The following is a 19871-nucleotide window of genomic DNA, read 5'->3' as shown; positions in this document are numbered from 1 at the left end:
TGGAATTTTGGCTCTCTGGAGTTTCTCCAGGGCCACCATTGGCCTCTGAAGTGCTTAATTCCTCTAGTAGCTCAATGTAGTTGCTTATTTTAGTGGGTTCTCTGGTCTTGTAAAGCACTCTGGATTGATGTGAAATTGAACTTGCTGCTCAGACTCTGTGTTCCATGATCCTTGATCCAATGCTTTTTGTTCACTAATGTTCTCAAATGAAACTTTGCGACCTTTACAGGGCTGATAGATTTATCGCAAGTTTTCCTCTTCGGGGACTTGTTCTTGTGACTTGTTATGACATTACATTGAAGGGGGGTATTGGGGGTATCCTGGACAGGGTCGCCTTTTACAGTTGCACCTTTTCTCTCTGCTTCTGTCTCCTTGAACCCCAGGCGGCCTCGGCAGATGGACGCTCACACTGAGCCTGGTTCTGCTGGAGGTTTCTTCCTGTTAAAAGGGAGTTTTTTCCTCTCCACTGTCACTGCAAACATGCTTAGTTCATGCATTTAACTGGTTTTCCTTAGACTGAAAACTTTGAATCAATCTGACTGTATGATCTGGTGAACTGTAAAGCGCCTTGAGATGACATGTGTTGTGAATTGGCACTATATAAATAAAATCAATTGAATTGAATTTAAAGGGCCACACTTATCAGATTTTAATTCTTGAAGTTTCCCTCCTTGTCGTTGGTCGTTTTGCCAAAATGTAAAAAGGTTTCACCTTTTCCAGCATGCTGCACCTTTCTGACTGCTTCTGTACTGCAGATTAAAAACGGACACCTGAACCCTCCCGCTTATCCAAAAGGGGTTTTACGTGGCTGCTTCAGAGAATCGTATTCAGGATGGGCCCCAACCACCCAACATGTTATCTGTTGTTGTAAGAGGAGACAAGCAGGGCAACAACAAAGGACTTTCACCCTTAAGTCAGCGTGTCTGTCATCCGAGCATTGTGGCTGTCCTTCAGAACCACACAAAGTAGCGCACCTGCATGAGCCTTTGCACACCGGAGAGCATCTGCAGCCGTACAAAGGCATGGAAATAAAGCCACACACTGCGGTGGAGGCCAGGGGATGGTGTTACAGCTCTGAAATAGGAGTAGCAGCCATGAAACTGGCTTTTTGGTTATGGACAGACCTAGAGTTTCACAGTTTTGTGTGGTTGGTTGTTTGTTTTTGCTGTCTGGTACAATCCCTTCTCTTCTAAAGATTTATAAGATCAGAAGGGAGTGGTTGGAATTTCCAGGTGAGGATTTGGGTTAGGGTAAGGGTTGTGTACAAATGAAGTCATTACAGGCTAGTTTAAACAACAACCTTATGCAGAAATTAAAATTTGTGTGTGTTAGAAAAATCATATTAAGAAACAATATTTCTAAAATCAGACAGTAAAACACAGAAACCACCTCACACAGCTCCATGCTGAACTTATTTTACTTCTACTTTCCCTCTCTCTCTCTCTCTCTCTCTCTCTCTCTCTCTCTCTCTCTCTCTCTCTCTCTCTCTCTCTCTCTCTCTCTCTCTCTCTCTATCTCTCTCTCTCTCTCTCTCTCTCTCTCTCTCTCTTTCAGTCACCAATACTGCTTTTCTTTGTTGATAAGGATCTCTGCTTCAGTTGTTCCCGATTTCTTTTCTTTCTGTAATGAAACGAGAAAAGAAGCGATTAATGAAAATCTGCTGAAGTATTTTGACAGAATCCTTTCTAAAGGATTTGGTGGGTATTTCCTTCACAACAATCGGCTCTCTGAGGTGTATGGAAAGGCATAAAGTTGCGTCTCATTACCTCCAAATCCAGCAGGCAGACACTCCTCGTCCCCTAAGTGGGTCAAAACAACATTCTTCACATTGGATCGAGCCTTGTGTTTATTTCCATCTGCTCCATATTGTTTTAATGTCTTCTTCTGAGTGTTTTTTTTTTTTTTTTTTTTTTTGCGGTCCAACCTCAATCCCAGCTGAGTGGATGTTTTCTTTGCTGTGTGAACCATAGTCCCCCTCTGCTCCCCTGAGAAACTGCCTGATGGAAATGCTTTATTTAAACTTCCTTTTTCTTTAAGCATTGTTTTTTCTTTATTGACCACTTATTAATGCATAATAACCAAAACAAGAACTTTTTCAGCTTTAATATTAGTTTCGATACTTTAAAAACTGAGATTTTACATTAAACTTGAAGAACCAAGAAGGCACTGCTGGTGATTTTCTTTCTAGTTCAGGAACCGCCTTCACTATAACTTCCGAGTTCTATGAACACTTGGGAACTTTGACCTTCAGCTGAAACTCAAGCAGACTGAGCCAAATGAACCGTAGGTTGGTTTTTGAGTCTAGCTTTTAGATTTTAACTGGCAAACACTTTGTTCTTGTTGCTGGTTTATAATTAGCATAGCACCCAAACTCACTTTGACTCCCTGGGTTTTACAGTAAGGGGGAAAGTCGGCAAAGCAAGTTTATTCATGTAACACATTTCAGTAGCAAGACAATTCGTTATCATTGGAGATGATTTCATTAATACAATTTTTTCACAAAATTTTACATTGCCCTACATATCGTTCTTGAAATTAAGAACAATATGGAGACCCATTACCTCCTCAGAAGACTCTTAAACACCAACACAGTGTCTTCACTCAAAGATTCTCCAGATCCAGGGAAAACAGCTCTTAATTTCTCTTTGGGGTCAATAAAGTCTTTTGAAACTGAATTGAACTTAAAGAAGGAAGCAAATAAGGCTGGACCAAGTCTTTAAAAATATGAGAAACTACAAAGCCTATCCCTCCACTATTTTAGGGCGCTAGCACCATCTTCCCTTACTGCTGACACCAGCGTACAGCCCCCTCATCAGCTGATCTGAGTCCCAGTGGAAGTCAGAGAATGTGCTGAACTGAAGAGGTCACATCATCCCCGTGAGTCTATTTTAAGGGTATCATATGTGAGCTCTATAAGTCTCTAGAGATTAAACTCCACTCATCCTTTGTGTCATCGTGTCATGGTATCTGCATGGATGCTGTAACAACAAGGAAACAGCTGAAAATGTCCCCCCAACCAAAAATCCCCTGGTTTAACAACAACATCAGAGCGCTGACCTCACAGATTCAGCGTTAAGGTCAGGGACCAACAGGAAGCCCAGAGCAGACCTGAACATGGGCATCAAGGCCACTGAAGAACAGAAAGCAGATAAATGACAATATCAGGGAAAGCAACCCCCACTCCATGTAGATAAACATCCAGAACATTACCATGACACCTCTCTTTCTTACCAGCTCTTTCCCACACCTCTGTCTCCTGTTAGAAGAGGACAACAGACCAGCAGGGGGCACACAGCCAACACCATCATGGCATGCCCAGCCTGCCACCATCCAACAGCAAGAGGTACTGCAAGTCCTGTTTGGAATCGACATCAGGCTGACACCAGGACATAGAGTGCAAGGGAAGCTGCTGATAGAAAGTTCCCATCAGCTCACAGCAATGTTCACTAACATCTTCAACCTGCATGTGCCCACGACCCAAAACCTCTGCCGTTATGGGTTTAAATGATCACTAACCTGTTGCCCTGACAGTGATAATGAAATACATGGAGAAAATGGTGTTAGAACAATGGGACAATCAGACTTTGACTGATGCCAGTACAGGTCCACAGAAGACATCATCTCCATCCGACTTTACACAGCTCTCAGGATGTTCCTTCATTTCTGCACAGCACCATCAGCCTCAGCTGAGTAATTAATTAAACACAGATGTTGATAACTTGGAACCTCACTCTGTGTGTGGATGAAGGACTTTATGACCAACAGATCATAAAGGTGATGAAGACATCTTCCATGGTCGTCCTCAGTACTGGTGTCCCACAGGGATGTGTTCTTTGTCAGTCTTAAACCCATATCTATCTATCTATCTATCTATCTATCTATCTATCTATCTATCTATCTATCTATCTATCTATCTATCTATCTATCTATCTATCTATCTATCTATCTATCTATCTATCTATCTATCTATCTATCTATCTATCTATCTATCTATCTATCTATCTATCTATCTATCTATCTATCTATCTATCTATCTATCTATCTATCTATCTATCTATCTATCTATCTATGCATATATTTGTCTAAAAACATGCCTTGTTGACCTTCCACCGACCTAAGAATTTCTCTACTTTTCAACAGACTTACCTAAATATCCCACCTGTCAACAACAGATAAGAATATTTGTATTAACAAAATCTTCACAGAATAAAACAATACTAAATGCAGTTCAGAAATTATGTTTATTTATTTCTTTTAACAAAATAAACCTGTTATAGATATTAAATCTTAAATCACAGCACAGCACCACACTGCCACCTGGTGGATTTTAATGATAAATACAAAGGCATGTTGGAATATCATAAAAAAAACAAAAACAAAAAAACAACCTCTTAATCTTTTTACTGTTCATGATAATCAAATTTTACAATAGAAACCAGTCTTTCCTGATATCAGATCTACCTTGATTGATATAAGTGTGAATAAACTGTAATAAATGTTAATTTTGGCCTGTTAAACTTTAACTTTCTCAGAGAGACAAAACAGTTAAAGATTGTAGAAAAAATTCTCCATTCCAGGGGGTTTTTTCTCCATAAAAAATAACATATAGAACCAGAGTGGTTAGATGTGATAATAGGAAAAAAAGGCAGCCTAGTTTTTGTTTTAATTTCATTTTGAATTCAAGGCTACAGACTGCCCTCTAGTGGAGAATTACGGAACTGCCCCTTCCTCAGGCAAACGAAAAGGGAAAGCAGAACCATCCCATTATTATATTTCACTTTGTGTACTTGTACTCAAGAATTTGAAGAGGTGTATTTTTATTTTTTTTATTTTTTTTTTGTAATTATGAAAGCTTAAAAACAAATCTACAGTTACAAAACACCAAAGTTACAATGCACAAATAATTTTGCAACAACAGTTCTGAACCATTTGGAGCAAAACTGAGAATGTAAGTGGTTTTTGATGTGCAACTTGTGGAACAGAATTTGTGTGTGTGTACTTAAAATTTGAACAGGTGCAAAAAAATATTGTACCTATTTTATTTATTTTTTATTCTACATATAAAAAACTTAGAATATAACTCTCTCTACAACTTCAAATTCACCCTCACATTGCACAAATAGTTTTGAAACAAAATAACCTTCATGCAAACAGCAATAATTTGGAATTGATAGTGGTGTAGAAGGAGACCTGGTCAATATGGGCTTATTCAGATCATATTTTAAATCTAATAAAGTATCCACCAAGAGAGAACAATTTAAAAATGCTTTTATTTGCGACTTAAATTAAGGGAAGCTAAACAAATATCACTATGGGATCATTTTGATTGATCTCACAGTGGAGAAATTTAGCTCAAATGGTCAATATGCCACAGGAGGAAAACAGTACATGGGATATATACAGTATATACAATGCATCCACATTTTTTAATAGCAGGATTATTATACATGGTTATTGCACAGGGTGTTTACATGCATATTTATATTTATATATATAGTTATTGCACTGGGTGTCAAATATAGAGTAACAGGTTATTGCATAGGGTATCAAATGGTAATTGCACATTATACATTGCACAAGTTATTGCTTGTAATGTTGCATTGTAGAGTTTGTTTGCAGCAGGAAAGAATGACCTGCAGTAGTGCTCATATTTACAAACAGGGTGTAAAAGTCTTTCACTGAAGGAGCTGCTCAGCTCCTCTACAGAATGGTGCAGAGGGTGGAAAGTCAGTGCAGGATAAGGAATAAAATCTGAAAATGTAAATATTTCTGAAAAGTCTATTTTCTTTTTCCACACTTAACCAGTTGTGGAAAGTCCCTAGATCAGTTTTCATACTTTACCAGAACATTTAGCAAACCTGTACATTTTCAGATGGACTTGTCTAATTAAGCGGCATTTGTGCAATTAAGCAGCATTTTATATCGTTTAGGCATCTCTTAAGAACATATTTTTTCTTTTTTTGCATTTTTTCCTCCTATCTAAGTTTATCAGTTCCTTTTTTATATATCTTAAAGAAAAATACATGTGTTTAAGTGTCAATAAAACCTTGATGAAAAGTAGGTCACTATGCATATACATCCCCACAGGAGTATTTTTATCCGGCATGAATCCAGTCCAGGTTCATACTCTGACTTTCTGGGATCGGTTCCTGCAAGCTGGAAGCAGGGCTGCCGTCAGAGAGGGAACTGGCGCGCGATCATTAGTTGGAGTCATTTGGCAGAGGCCGACACAGTCCCAGCAGGGGTTTCAAATGTAAACAGGACTAAGATGAGTCACAGGCATTTCCTGTAATTTCTGATAACCCAGAGCTGCTGTCAGACATCCTGTAGATACATCTGCAAATCGATAGGTTATTCAATCATGCAGGTTTAATTAGAAATTAACTCTCTGGTATCAATAAACAAAACAAAAATAAATGCAAAAATATTCAATTTCAATGTAAATGACTCAAAGGATTCTTTAATTTTGTATTTTTTTATTTGACCTCGAATTTATTCAAATGTTTTACTCTTTTAGTTATAATAATCCATTATATACATTATTTTCTACTTTCTAAATGTTCTAAACCTTTGGTGAAAGTAATAACCATAATTTCTTACTTTTTGTTTTTTATTGTTTCGTATTAAATCTAGCTTTAGGATGCTCAGTCAGAACTCATATAGTATAGCTTATCCGTCAATTATAAGTATTTTTAATGCCACCCTGGTCTCTTTGCACATTAAGTTTAAGTTTATAGACCAGTAGGTCACTAATGATATGCGCACTTGGGCCCCTAACATGACAGGCAGCTAAATGCAATTCGATTCAGATTATTATTATAGCGCCTATTCACAACATCTGTTATCTCAAGGCACTTTACAGTTGATTCAGAGTTTTCTATCTAAGGAAAACCAGTTGATTGCATCGACTTATTGACTTGAATGCAATCCCTCACACTTAGCATGCTTGTAGTGACGGTGGAGAGGAAAAACTCCCTTTTAACAGGAAGAAACCTCCAGCAGAACCAGGCTCAGTTTGAGCGACCATCTGCTGAGGCCGACTGGGGTTCAACGAGACAGAAGCAGACATAGAAAAAGCAACTGTAAAAGGCGGCCCCGTCCAGGAAACACACAGCCTGGCAGACGAGCTCTGAGCCAGCTCCCATGTTAGAGGATGAAGAAAGCACATCCAGCCAGTCACAGGCAGAGAAACAGGACTACACTGGAAAACAGGCTGATCTCCAACATCTATAATGGTGTCTTAGCCAAACAGGAATAGACGAAGCGAATCTACTGTGAGAAAAAGCAGAGAGAGCATAACGTTAGAGATTGAACTAACAGATTCTGCAGAGTGGGAGAATAGAGATAGAATGAAGCAGAATGATGAAATGGGGGTCCCTATGTCCTCCAAAAGTCTAAGCCTATAGCAGCATAACTATAGAGATAGCACTGGATAACCTGAGCCACTCTATACTCTATACAACTATAAGCTTTATCAAAAAGGAAAGTTTTAAGCCTAGCCTTAAAAGTAGACAGGGTGTCTGCCTCACGGACTAAAACTGGTAGTTTGTTTAACAGGAGAGGAGCCTGAGAACTAAAAGATCTGTCTCCCATTCTACTTATAGAAATTCTAGGAACCACTAGTATCTCTGATATAAGATGGACCATGGCCATTTAAGGCTTTATATGTGAGAAGGAGGATTTTAAATTCTATTCTGGATTTAATAGGAAGCCAATGAAGAGAAGCCAGGATAGGAGAGATATGATCATTCTTTTTAAACAAGTTGAATGGATAATTTCTAAATGTCTTTAAAAGCTATCAAATAGTTTACAATGACAGAATTCTAATCTCAAGTCAGTTTATTTTAAATTTGCTCTTGTCAATATTAAACTTAATTCAATTCAAAAACACCTTAGAATAGAAGATCTTTATTGTCAAGGACGTAAAAAGCATGTTTTCAGATATTAAATACGTTTGACAATTACATATTTAAATAATACCTCTCCTCCACCCGCACGCTGAGCATCGGCTCCCCACAGGGCTGTGTGCTGAGCCCCCTCCTCTTCTGCCTCTACACCCACGATTGCAGACCGATCCACAACCACAACCAGATCATCAAGTACGCCGACGATACCGCTGTGGTCGGTCTCATCTCCAGGGGCGACGAGGCCGCCTACAGAGAGGAGGTCCTGAAGCTGGCTGATTGGTGCTCAGAGAACAATCTGACTCTGAACACCAAGAAAACCAACGAGCTCATCATAGACTTCAGGAGGCACAGCCCTGAGCCAGCTCCCCTCTTCATCAACGGCGAGCAGGTGGAGAGGGTTCACAGCGTCAAATACCTCGGCGTCCACATCTCTGACCGCATCACCTGGTCAGAGAACATCACCACCATCATCAAGAAGGCCCGGCAAAGGTTACACTTCCTGAGAATCCTCAGAAGGTATAACCTCAACTCTGATCTGCTGCTGGCCTTCTACCGCTCCTCCATCGAGAGCTTGCTGACCTACTGCATCATAGTATGGTTCGGCAGCTCCACCGCTGCCGACAGGGAGAGGCTGCAGAGGGTGATAAAGGCGGCGCAGAGGATTATCGGTCGCCCTCTCCCCTCCCTGGCAGACATTTACTCCACCCGGTGCCTCAGCAGAGCCAGGGCCATCTCCAAGGACAGCTCCCACCCTGGCTCCACCCTGTTTGACCTGTTGCCCTCTGGAAGGCGCTACAGGCAAATGAGGATCAGGACAAACAGACTCAAGAACAGTTTCTTCCCCCGAGCCATTGCCGCCCTCAACTCCGACCTGCACTGACGGACACTTTTCACCTGGTTTGCATTATTCCCCAAGCCATTGCCCCCCCTCAACTCCGACCTGCACTGTCGGTCACTTTACACCTGTTTTGCACTATCCCCCCCCCCACAATCTGTGCCAGTACTGTTTTACATTTCCTTTTCACTGTTTACATTTCCTTTTCACTGTTTACATTTCCTTTTAATATATTTATATATATTTTTTGTAACTGTTTACATTTCCTTTCCTTTTAATATATCTATATATTTTTTATATATTTTTATTTTATTTTTATTTCACGGTAGCTGTTATGGAAGTCCCAAATCTCATTGTATTTGTCACAGAATATAATGACAATAAAGGCTTTTTGACTTTGACTTTTGACTAATCATATAAATACATGTCCAACATTAATGCTTTAACAACACATTTAAGTAACAGTTTTACCAAATATGTGTTTAGATATCTGTGATACTTTTTTTTAACCTATAACTTAAAAAAAAAAATTCAAGTTTTTAAGGATGCCTTAAAATTTAGATAAGACGCTACAAAATATTTTTACACGTTCAAGATTACGACTTTCGACCCGTTTGTCCCTCCCAGTTTGCCGTAGGAAGCGATATCATTGACTAGCGGAAGTGAGGTCGTCCTTTTCCCCGCAGACTCCAACATGGTGAGCTGTCTTTCTTCATGATTCTGCCGTCTAGCAATCTCTAAACATCCCCTTCTCTCGTTACATTATCAAACAATCGTGTGTTTTTCCGTTGAATAAAACATATAAACTAATGTTAAATTTGTAAATTGTAAGACACGATGGTGATTTTTTACTCTTAAAAGATGATTTGAAAATTCCTATCTAACCCACTGCCTGCTAGCTTAGCATAACCAGGGAAACCGTTATGCTGCTTTAATGTGTGTGTTTCCCTGCATATGGCTGAATTCAATGCTCTATAAAATAAGTAGAGTCTAATGTTTTGTCAGAATCGTGAGCAATTTAGTTGAAAAGTGTTTAACGTTAGTGTGGTGAGGCCGCTACAGGCTAGTAACTAGCATTCATTCAGCGTTAGCACAGCAAGCTAACACGGCCGGGCTAATGTAGCATCACGAAGCGTGCTGTTAGGAGTTTGACCGCCCTGAATATGAGCAAAAAATGTTATAATTAGCTTCTTATTCCAGTCCAGACGGGTTTATTCCCCAAGTTTTGACTGTCTGTCATACCCTTTCCAGGCAAGAGGACCGAAGAAGCACCTGAAGCGCGTTGCAGCGCCGAAGCACTGGATGCTGGACAAGCTCACCGGAGTCTTTGTAAGTATCTGCTTCTTTATATCTCTGGTTTAGGTTTACGACCTTATACATGTTAAGGATCTGATGTTCTGTATGCTGCACTCATAGACGTGTTGTCTTTTAGTTCACTTGACAGCTGCCATGCAAAGGTTAGAAATCAATGTAGCGCATTGAGTTAACATCCCTGTTTTCTCCTCATTTCAGGCTCCTCGTCCCTCCACCGGTCCCCACAAGCTGAGGGAGTGCCTGCCCCTCATCATCTTCCTGAGGAACCGCCTGAAGTACGCCCTTACAGGCGATGAAGTGAAGAAGATCTGCATGCAGAGGTTCATCAAGATTGACGGCAAAGTCCGCACTGATGTCACCTACCCTGCTGGGTTCATGGGTGAGTGCCTGGAGTTTTCTGCTCCCCTCTGTTGTGCTTCTGTCCAGTTTATCTTCGGTCTCATCTTTGTGATATGAAATGGGGTTTTTAACTAGTTAGGCTAATTGTTACAAATGGAGCATTGATGAATTTGTGGTTTTGATCAGCAATGAGCTGAAACTAAACAACCTAAATCCTCTAAGAAGTTCTGAGCTCCAGTTAAAGTGATTATCAGGTGAAATATATTTTAGATTAAAGCTGCTCCCCTTTCAACCTTTGGACCATTGCTTTGGAAGAATGTCTACAATAGGGATGGATGGATGTTTTTTTCTAGCTGTTTATTAAAATTCTGTAACTGCCTCACAGGTGTGATATTTGTAAACAAATGCCCATTCTTGGAAACTGATCATTTTGTTTGTTGGATGGAATTCACTTTGCTAATGTAGATTAATTTTTGGTGAAGGTAGAGTTCTGAAAAATGTAAGTTTGTATTATTTTTGTATTTAAGGCAGTGGGGCACAGGGAAATGGACAATTAACCCTGTTAATAGGGGTTGATTGTAAGCAGGCTGGTATTAAAAACCTTTTTTGTGCTTTACTAAAATGTCTCCCTTTTATCCTCAATATGTTAAATAATCTAGTTTGATAAACGAAATTAAGCAGCAAAAGTCAAACTTAGACTCTTTGAAACCTGGATGGATTTTTAGTTGCACTTAAGTCTAATTTAGGACAAATTAAATCCTTGATTTGCGACACCTGTTTTATCCAGATTAAGGAGGAGTTGGGGATTATTCATGTCCTCCTGATGCTGCCATTAAAATGGAATAAAAATAAAACAGAAATATTTTAAATCCCTTTTCCCCCTCAATCTGGAAATTCATTCTCTGCATTTAACCCATCCAATGAGGGGTAGTGCGCTGCCATTGTTTGGCACCTGGGGGGGAGAAGTGTGGGGATAAGGGTCTCGCTCAGGGACCCAAAGTGGCAGTCTGTGAAAATGAGTGGAACCTCCAGGACCTATGCACAATGCTCCAACCACTAGGCCACCACTCCCCCTGTATACAAAAAACTGAGTTTTCTGTTTTAGTATGCAGTTGTCATATCCAAAACGCAAAGATTATTTATTAAGTAATTGGCTAATATTCCCATGATAGTCTTTAATCAAAACTAAGATATAGTTTCTCTCAAATACAATATACCAGATGTGTAATCTCACATCATTTTACATAGATGAAGTTGCATTTAATTTATCTATTTTCTTTGTTGTATAACGGCCATTTTATTAGATTATATAAAGAATGTTAAGTTTCTTCTTTGCTTAAAGTCCTTCAGAATTATTATATATTCGCAAAAGACAGATTCATAGTTAAAAGGTAATAATAAAGAATGAAATCAAATGTTGGCTCGGAATAGCAAACGCGAGCACGTTATTACCTGCTTTTTCCAAAAAGTTTCAGAACTAATTGAGATTTTGCTCAAATTTAAAGCATGTTTGCTGTTAAGTTTATAGAAACCCCTATTTCATTACTGTTGAACAGATTCGTGAGGTTGTTTTTTTTTAGTAGATCCCAGGAAGGCCTCCTGCTGCTGCTTTATATCCAAACACCAACCACCAGCTGTTGGATGACAGAATGTTCTTAGATGTCCTCCCAAATAGATCCGTTTAGTTAAATCAATTGTCTAAAAAGACAAAGATTAATACAATTTGAGTGTTTTTGTTCTTGATTTTTCTGAAGCTGGACTCCTGAACATGTGCTGCATGTAAAGTTTTGGTTCCCTATGGTTATATTTTGAAGTTGGGTTGAAAAGTAACTCACTGTTTCATCAAATCCAAGCGGCGCTCTTATGATGCTAATGCTGAGTGTAAATGCTGAATGTTTTGTTTCTTTAGATGTCATCAGCATTGAGAAGACTGGTGAGCACTTCCGTCTGATTTATGATGTGAAGGGACGTTTCACCGTCCACCGCATCACTGCAGAGGAGGCCAAGGTAGGATCATTTACTGTCAAATGACCATAACCCCCAAAATATTTCAGCTTTTGTTTAGAATACATTCTCAAAGGTTTTTCTTCTTTTCCCCCTCCCTTCTCACTACAGTACAAGCTGTGCAAGGTGAAGAAAATCCTGATCGGCACCAAAGGAATCCCCCATCTGGTGACCCACGATGCTCGCACCATCCGCTACCCCGACCCCCTCATCAAGGTCAACGACACAGTCCGCATTGACCTGGAGACCGGCAAGATCACAGATTTTATTAAGTTTGATACTGGTAGGTTTCATTCAACAAATGGGCTCCTTCAGAATACTTCAAATCATAGCCCCTGTTCTTTCGCTTTTCGTTGGGCAAAAAGTCGGAGCATAGTCCAGAGCTGTGCTGAACCCAGAGCTTATTAATGATGCTGGTTAATTTGAGCCTTACAGCGTCTTGCTTCCTTCGCTTAGCTCCTCCCTTCCTGGTAGTGTTAATTATGGCCCCTACTGACGCTTGGGCTAAAGTCTCCTTACAGATTTGAAATATTGAGAAGGAGCCGCAGACCAGTGTTCCTTTCCTTACGTGTCTTAATCTCTGACTTGCTGCCTCCTGTTTCCAGGTAACCTGTGCATGGTGACCGGTGGTGCTAACTTGGGGCGTATTGGCATCATCACCAACAGGGAGCGCCACCCTGGCTCCTTTGACGTGGTTCACGTTAAGGACAGCACAGGCAACAGCTTCGCTACCAGGCTCTCCAACATCTTTGTCATTGGCAAGGTGAGCAAATTCAAACTGGTCTCTGTCCTCCTCTTGGGTCGGTTTGATGAATTTCCTCCTCACTTAAAATAATGGGTAATTGAATTTCATCACTTGGTCGATCAGTCAGGACTCTTTAGGTCCATCAGTCTGGAGCAATGATGATCATTAGAGTTTTGATCAGCAATGAAAAAAACTACTAATTCCTCTAAGAAGTTCTGAGCTCTCAGACTAACAGGTTTACTGTCTGCAGCAGAGGAGATGAAGTAACTGTTATTGATTCTTCAGAAAGTTTGACACCTGAAGTTGAACACATCAAGTCGTCTGTTTTATGAAAACCAGAAGTTAAACTTAAATGTTTAGGATGTTATTCTGCCAGTGGAAAATGATCAATATTAGAGCTGCAAGATTCATTGAATTGTAGTTATAAGTGTGTAATAACACACTTGTGTAGCACTGGTTTATTACAGTACCTTTAAGCTGCTTTTCTTCATGAATCTAGCTTTAAACTCTTAATGGTAATCGTTATCGCTCCTATTGGGTGTTTCTGTTGACTACGCACCTTGACTAGATCTTGGTAACATAGATGCTGAAGGTCAGGGGTCGTGGTGGGTTTTTGAAAGTTCCTTAAGGTTCCTTAGAGAACATTTTTCACAAAAATAAAACAGTTGAAACTTAAACTTTCCACTTGGGTCCTGGATAGAGAAAATTGACAAAAGAAAATGTTTTTTAAATCTTAAATGCTGATACTTTTCTTTTACAATCTTGGTATAATTACTGCTGTGCCTGGGTTGATGTGTCAGCTAAAGGCCCTTTTTAACAGTCTCTATACTCCCGTTAATGATAAATTGATTAGTAAAGTAGTAAACGATTTCAATAATCGGTTAATCAGATGTTTTTGAAGCCCTTTTCCTGGTGGAAAAAGTAAAGTGGAAGTAAATGTTCATTAATAAGCTGATTCATAGTCAATAGTGGGGAAATTACTTTAATGTGCTGCAGCTCCATTTTCTGCTTCTGTTAAACATTTTAGCAGCAACTGTTAAAAACCTGTTATTTTGCTCAATAATAAAAATGATACTTTGATTTAAATTTGGCAAATCTGGACTATCATACATTCATGACTGATTGTTCCTAAAAATAAACGAGATAACCAAAGTTTAGCTCAAATAAAGCAATATGTCTTGGTTTGTTGTCGTTCCTAAAAGGTTCCTTTATATCCGAGGTGTCACTCGTTTTCATATTTTTGCAGTCTTTAAAGGACCGGTTGCAGCTAATTAAATGAAACTACTCACTTAATTTGAATCATAGTTTTACTCACATTAATTTAGAAACTTCCTACGTTTAAAATGTCATTTTTCTCTAGTTGGATATATGCATGATTTGGCTCTGGAAGGCCAGGCTCTTCTGTGCGGTTGCTTTAGACCCTTCTCTAGCATATTGTAAAGCTGCTGCTAATTTAATTGCTCATGTTTCAGTTGCATCATGAAAGCCTTTAACTGATCCAGATGTTTCTGACCTGTCCTGTTTGGTTTCAGGGCAACAAGCCGTGGGTGTCCATGCCCAGAGGAAAGGGAATCCGTCTGACCATTGCAGAGGAGAGAGACAAGAGGCTGGCCGCCAAGCAAGGCAGCAGCTAAACAGACAGCCTGACCCATGGTTTTCAAATAAAATGTTATTTACTAAACAAGCACTGTTGTGCTGATTTATTACACACTTCATGTAGTTTATAGGTTGCTATTAATGTGCCAATTAGAAACCATGAATCCTGGTGTGAGCAATAAAATATATATATTTTTTTAAATCATGAAAGATGCCAGGGGATCATGCTGCATCAGAAAACATGTTTACCAACTCAAAGTTAAGAAAGGCATCATTAAAAGTTGTAAATACGCATAATGCTGTTAATGGATAGATATTACAGCTGTCTCTGTAAAAACCCTTAATGCAACCTGAGTTCATTTTATTTAAAATAAAATGTTTAGATTGATTGTTCCAGCTGTAGCTAAATGCTTTTAGATTCCCATTATTGGTGTCGCCTATAGGTGCTGGAAGCCCCAAATTCATCTTCTCAGGAAATCTTTTTTTAAAGATGCTTAGAACATGAAAGACAGGTTAAACAGTAATGGGAGGATTGTATGTGGAGAGCTTGGAGCAGACTGAACCCAGAGCCTTGAGATCCTCTACAGTCTATAGATGGGTTACAGATGTTTAGATCCTGTGTAGTCATTAATGAACCAGTCAACCTCAGAGGCATACAGTCATATGAATAGATTGGGCACCCCTATTAATCTTGATTATTTTCTAAATATTTGGGTCTTGTCAACAGCTATTTCAGTTTGATTATATCTAACTGAAGGACACCGTAAAGATTTCAGAATTGAATCGAGGTTTATTGGTCTAACATTGTGCAATATGCATTGAAACAAAATTTGACAGCTGCAAAAATACTGGCACCTCCGCAAAAAAGACGTCAATATTTTGTAGATCCCTTTGCTAAAACAGCCTCTAGTCGTTTCCTGTAGCTTTTAATGAGCTTCTGGATCCTGGATGAAGGGATTTCTGACCAGTCTTTGCAAAACAATTCCAGGTCAGTTAAGTTTGGTCACCGAGCATGGACAGCCTGCTTCAAATCATCCCACAGATGTTCAATGATATTCAGGTCTGGGGATCTGGAAGGCCGTTCCAGAACATTGGAATTGTTCCTCTGCATAAATGCCTGAGTAGATTTGGAGCAGTGTTTTGGATCATTTTGCTGGAACATCCAACCCCGGCGTAACTTGAACTTCACTGATTCTTGAACATTATTCTCAAGAATCAGCTGAGTGGAATCCATGCGACCCTCCGCTTTAACAAGATTCCCAGTGCCAGCATTGGCAACGCAGCCCCGAAGCATGATGGAACCTCCACCAAACTTTACAGTGGGTAGCAAGTGCTTTTCTTGGAACGCAATTTTTTTCCCGCCATGCATAATGCCTTTTTTTATGAACAAACAACTCAATCTGTTTCATCAGTCCACAGGACCTTATTCCAAGATGAAGCTGACTTGTCCAAATGTGCTTTTGCAAACCTCAAATGATTCTTTTAGTGACATGCTTGCAGAAAAGGATTGTCACATCTCCCATAAAGCTTCTCCTGGTGCAAAGAGCGCTGAATTGTTGAAAGATGCACAGTGACACCATCTGCAGCAAGATGATGCTGCAGGCCTTTGCAGGTGGTCTGTGGGTTGTCCTTCACCATTCTCACTATGTTCTGGGCTTAACAAGAACTGTCCCTGTGGTTTTCCATTTGCTTACTATGTTTCTCACAGTGGAATCTCTGAGACAATTTTTTTGTATCCTTCCCCTGAACAACTATGTTGAACAATCTTTGTTTTCAGATCATTTGAGAGTTGTTTTAAGGTGCCTATGATGAATCTTCAGAGGAGTTTCAAACAGGAGAAAAACTTGCAACTGGCCACCTTAAATACATTTTCTCATGATTGGATGGACCTCGCTATGAAGTTCAAATCTTAATGAAGTTACCAAACCATTTTTGTGTTTCAGTAAGCCAGCAAAAAGTAGTTAAGGGTATTCAAATCAATAAAATGATTAGGGTACCCACATTGTTTGTACCTGTCAAGTTTTGTTTTAATACATATTGCACATTTTCTGTTAGTCCAATAAACCTCAATTCAATACTGAAATATTATTTTACCATCAGTTATTAGTGTTTGGCTGATGCCAATGTTTGGCCCCAAAACCCGGGACCTGGCTCTGCAGTATTGGCCGATACAATCTGTTTGAAATTGATGTGTGTGTGTAGATATGTAGAACTGCATACTACTTGGATGTGAAATAATTGCCATCATAGCTTTGTCAAGCTGCTGCCTACCTTTGTGAAGCAGGAAACAGATTAATACAAAGTGAATCCAGTAGAACAGAAGAAAAAAAATCATCCACAAATGCTTCAATTTTGGTTCTAAAACATGGCTCCCAAATCCTAACACAGCCCCCCCTCCATCATGACTAATCTTCATTGCCATCTCTGCCTTTCATAAAGCCATATGAATGTTGCCTGCTTCCAGTAAAGCTCATCGCCCCCCAGCCACCGCAGGAAATGCTCACGCGTGATCACTTGTTGCTTTTGCATTTAACCCCACCTGTTTCCCCCACTGGCCCGGAGAGGGTTTCATCTGTAATAAACAAACTTAGCAGAAAGTATTTTTAATTAGATATCTGGTACTTCCATGAGCTCTAGATTTAGATTGGCTTCATTTGAAGAAGTTAATCAGACAAGTTAATGTTTTAGGATAATTTTCAGCTCAAAAGTTTGGGTCCCATTGACAGGTATTTGAAAATGTTCTCATTTCTGTTGTAATTCTGAGGAGAAAAGTGAAAAATGCGTATAGCATTTTAAATAATAAAACTTGCATATGTTTATAACCATGTATATTTTTGAAATTATCTTTTTTTTTTTTTAACAATGGGTGCATAATCTACCAGCATTAGCGTTGGTGTGACGTTACCCAGTGCTTAACATTCTGTTTCTGTCTGGCCTTGTGACAACAAACGCAAGACTGCGGGAGACTAACTGAAGCAGAAAAGCAAAGTAAGCTGTGTGGTTGATTTTTTATGGCATCAGAATGGTAGGTAACTGTATAATAAAGGTTATAATGGATAGGATATAGTTATAATAGTACACCCTGGACAGGTCGCCAGTCTGACATTCAACTATACAAACCCACAAAAAAAGCCAAATAACCTAACAGTCATGTTTTTTTGACAGGGAGTATACAGAGGAAAGCCATGCATGCACGGGGACAACATGCAAACTCCATGCAGAATAAGGAATATAGCCAGGAATCGAACCCATAACCTTCTTTCTGCAAGGCAACAGTGCTACAAACTGCACAACCATGAAATAATAAAATACATTCTTTAACAAACGCATCCTTCCATATCTCTTCCCCCACCACCATATTTGACATTTATCCCTACATCTTATGCTCTGATTCTCCTCCTCTCTCGCTCTGCCCCCTGCCTTCAGTACCCGTCCATATGGTGACCGCTGGGTTGCAGCATGCTCAAGCGCTGCAGAAACCTGGCCTGGCAAACACCACCACAGTGTGTGTGTGTGTTGTGGCTTTCATGTTCTCTTGCCAGGGTGTGTATTGGTGCAGCGAATGGGCTTGAGATGAATATGACACGTCTAACTCTGTGACTTTCATTTGCAGCCCTGCCTCTCTAACCCGACAACATGACAACAATCACAGCAGGAACATGTGAGGGTTCTGAAGGCCGTGGCTCACCCTCTCCAAACCGTCTGCTTTCAGACAGCCTAGACAGTGCAATAACCCGTATTTGCAGGCAAACATGAGGTAGAGTCTGAATATAGTATCCAAATATCTAGTTTGTGCTACAGCATAGATGGTGACAGCCACCGCAAAGGAGCCCTTGTTTGAAGATAATCTCAGTCACAGAACGACTCTTTGAAGATTTGAAATACGAAGCTAAACAGACACTTGCTTTGCTCTGCTCTGCTCTGGTTCTGTCAGGCCGGCCCTTGTGAGCACAGCAACAGTCACATTTTATTCACACGGGGTTTTGGAAGCAGCAGAGGAAATGCAAAGAAAAACATCCACAGTGAAAAGTGAGAAAAATTGCCATTTTTGCAGAAATATGTGTAACCAAAAACAGGTCCAGCTTTTCTAGATATACAAACCATCAGAACTGTTTCAACTTTTCAGGTCTATTTAGAATATAAACAACCAATCTAACATTTCAGTACTAGTGTCATATAATCATCTGTTTACCTTTTTCTCACTGATTGAAGATCAGGTTCCAGCGGTCACTACATCTAAAATCCCTAACCCCAATGAGACCAGAAAGACATCCCCAGACATAAAGAAATATATCTTCAGTTCATTTATTGAGTACAGGGTCCATCTATAGGCCTATTCCCAGTGGGACGTCCCTGACAAACCGCTGAGAAGCAATGTTTAGAAGGCATCCTGATCTGTTTGCCAAGTTACCTCCGCTGTGGTCTTTAAAGACTGATCCCAGAAAGACCCTTGGTCCCTTCTATTACTGTTGCAGACTGGCATCCTTCCAATGTACATAACAGATACCTAGTCACGGTATATGCCTATACCCAAAAGACCAAAATCTAGTTGATTATGGTAAAATAAGGCTATATATTGTCCACCCTGATAGTGTGTTGATGGTCCATTTTGAGCATAAATAGAACCTCAGCACCGGGTGCCATAAACAGATGTGGCGCCATCTACTGGCAGTGTGCTGAATCACCAGAAAGCGAAATGTTAGCCATCGATGCAGCGACTCAGTTAATCCAGAACATGCTGTAATGCCTTGTGAAAAAACAGCAGTTCAGAGGATAGTAGTAGTAGCACTATCAGGACATGTGCTAATGTGTCTATCAATTTCGTAGCAACATCAGGGTACTTTCTGGGCTTTAGCTTCAACTTCAGTGTACCCCAACGGTCATATTGTTTTCCCAAAGCAACTAGAGTTTTAGTCCTTATGGACTCAAAGATGTTCTTGCGCCTTTTTACGCTTTATCTTGTACCTTTCCTTTTTTTTCTTGCAACCATCCTGAACTATGTAAAAAGGTACTGTCTATTCCCACTGGTAGCAGTGATCATAATTTGATCATTTCTGCATTAACAACTAAACTGAGTGGCTCAGGAACTACAGTCTTATTTAAAAGATCCTATAAGTTGTTTAAAAATGAA

General features: G+C 39.8%; 1 protein-coding gene and 2 non-coding genes across 3 annotated transcripts; all 3 read left to right on the top strand.

Moving 5' to 3' along the window:
• The first annotated feature begins 9358 nt into the window (after positions 1 to 9358).
• rps4x (ribosomal protein S4 X-linked) lies at positions 9359 to 14828 on the top strand. The gene is made up of 7 exons (XM_038293160.1): positions 9359 to 9439; positions 9994 to 10071; positions 10255 to 10435; positions 12305 to 12402; positions 12511 to 12682; positions 13005 to 13162; positions 14677 to 14828. Exons 1-7 carry the CDS (start codon positions 9437 to 9439, stop codon positions 14776 to 14778), a joined length of 792 nt encoding a protein of 263 aa, XP_038149088.1. The 5' UTR covers positions 9359 to 9436; the 3' UTR covers positions 14779 to 14828.
• Positions 10554 to 10630, top strand: LOC119788622. Its single transcript, XR_005281496.1, has one exon. It is a non-coding gene; the product is annotated as a small nucleolar RNA SNORD61 (small nucleolar RNA).
• Positions 13297 to 13367, top strand: LOC119788621. The gene has a single exon (XR_005281495.1). It is a non-coding gene; the product is annotated as a small nucleolar RNA SNORD61 (small nucleolar RNA).
• Positions 14829 to 19871: the final 5043 nt, after the last annotated feature.

The sequence above is a fragment of the Cyprinodon tularosa genome, unplaced genomic scaffold (assembly GCF_016077235.1).
Source record: "Cyprinodon tularosa strain WSP-4 unplaced genomic scaffold, ASM1607723v1 ctg321, whole genome shotgun sequence".
Taxonomy (NCBI): domain Eukaryota; kingdom Metazoa; phylum Chordata; class Actinopteri; order Cyprinodontiformes; family Cyprinodontidae; genus Cyprinodon; species Cyprinodon tularosa.
The sequence above is the reverse complement of the archived record's forward strand: the minus strand, read 5'-3'. Positions and strand labels throughout refer to the sequence as shown.

Bases quoted from the DNA above. Each gene is read 5' to 3' on its own strand.
- rps4x (XM_038293160.1), top strand. The intron at 12,403-12,510 runs GTAGGATCATTT...TTCTCACTACAG, and splicing joins TCACTGCAGAGGAGGCCAAG to TACAAGCTGTGCAAGGTGAA. The intron at 12,683-13,004 runs GTAGGTTTCATT...TCCTGTTTCCAG, and splicing joins TTTTATTAAGTTTGATACTG to GTAACCTGTGCATGGTGACC.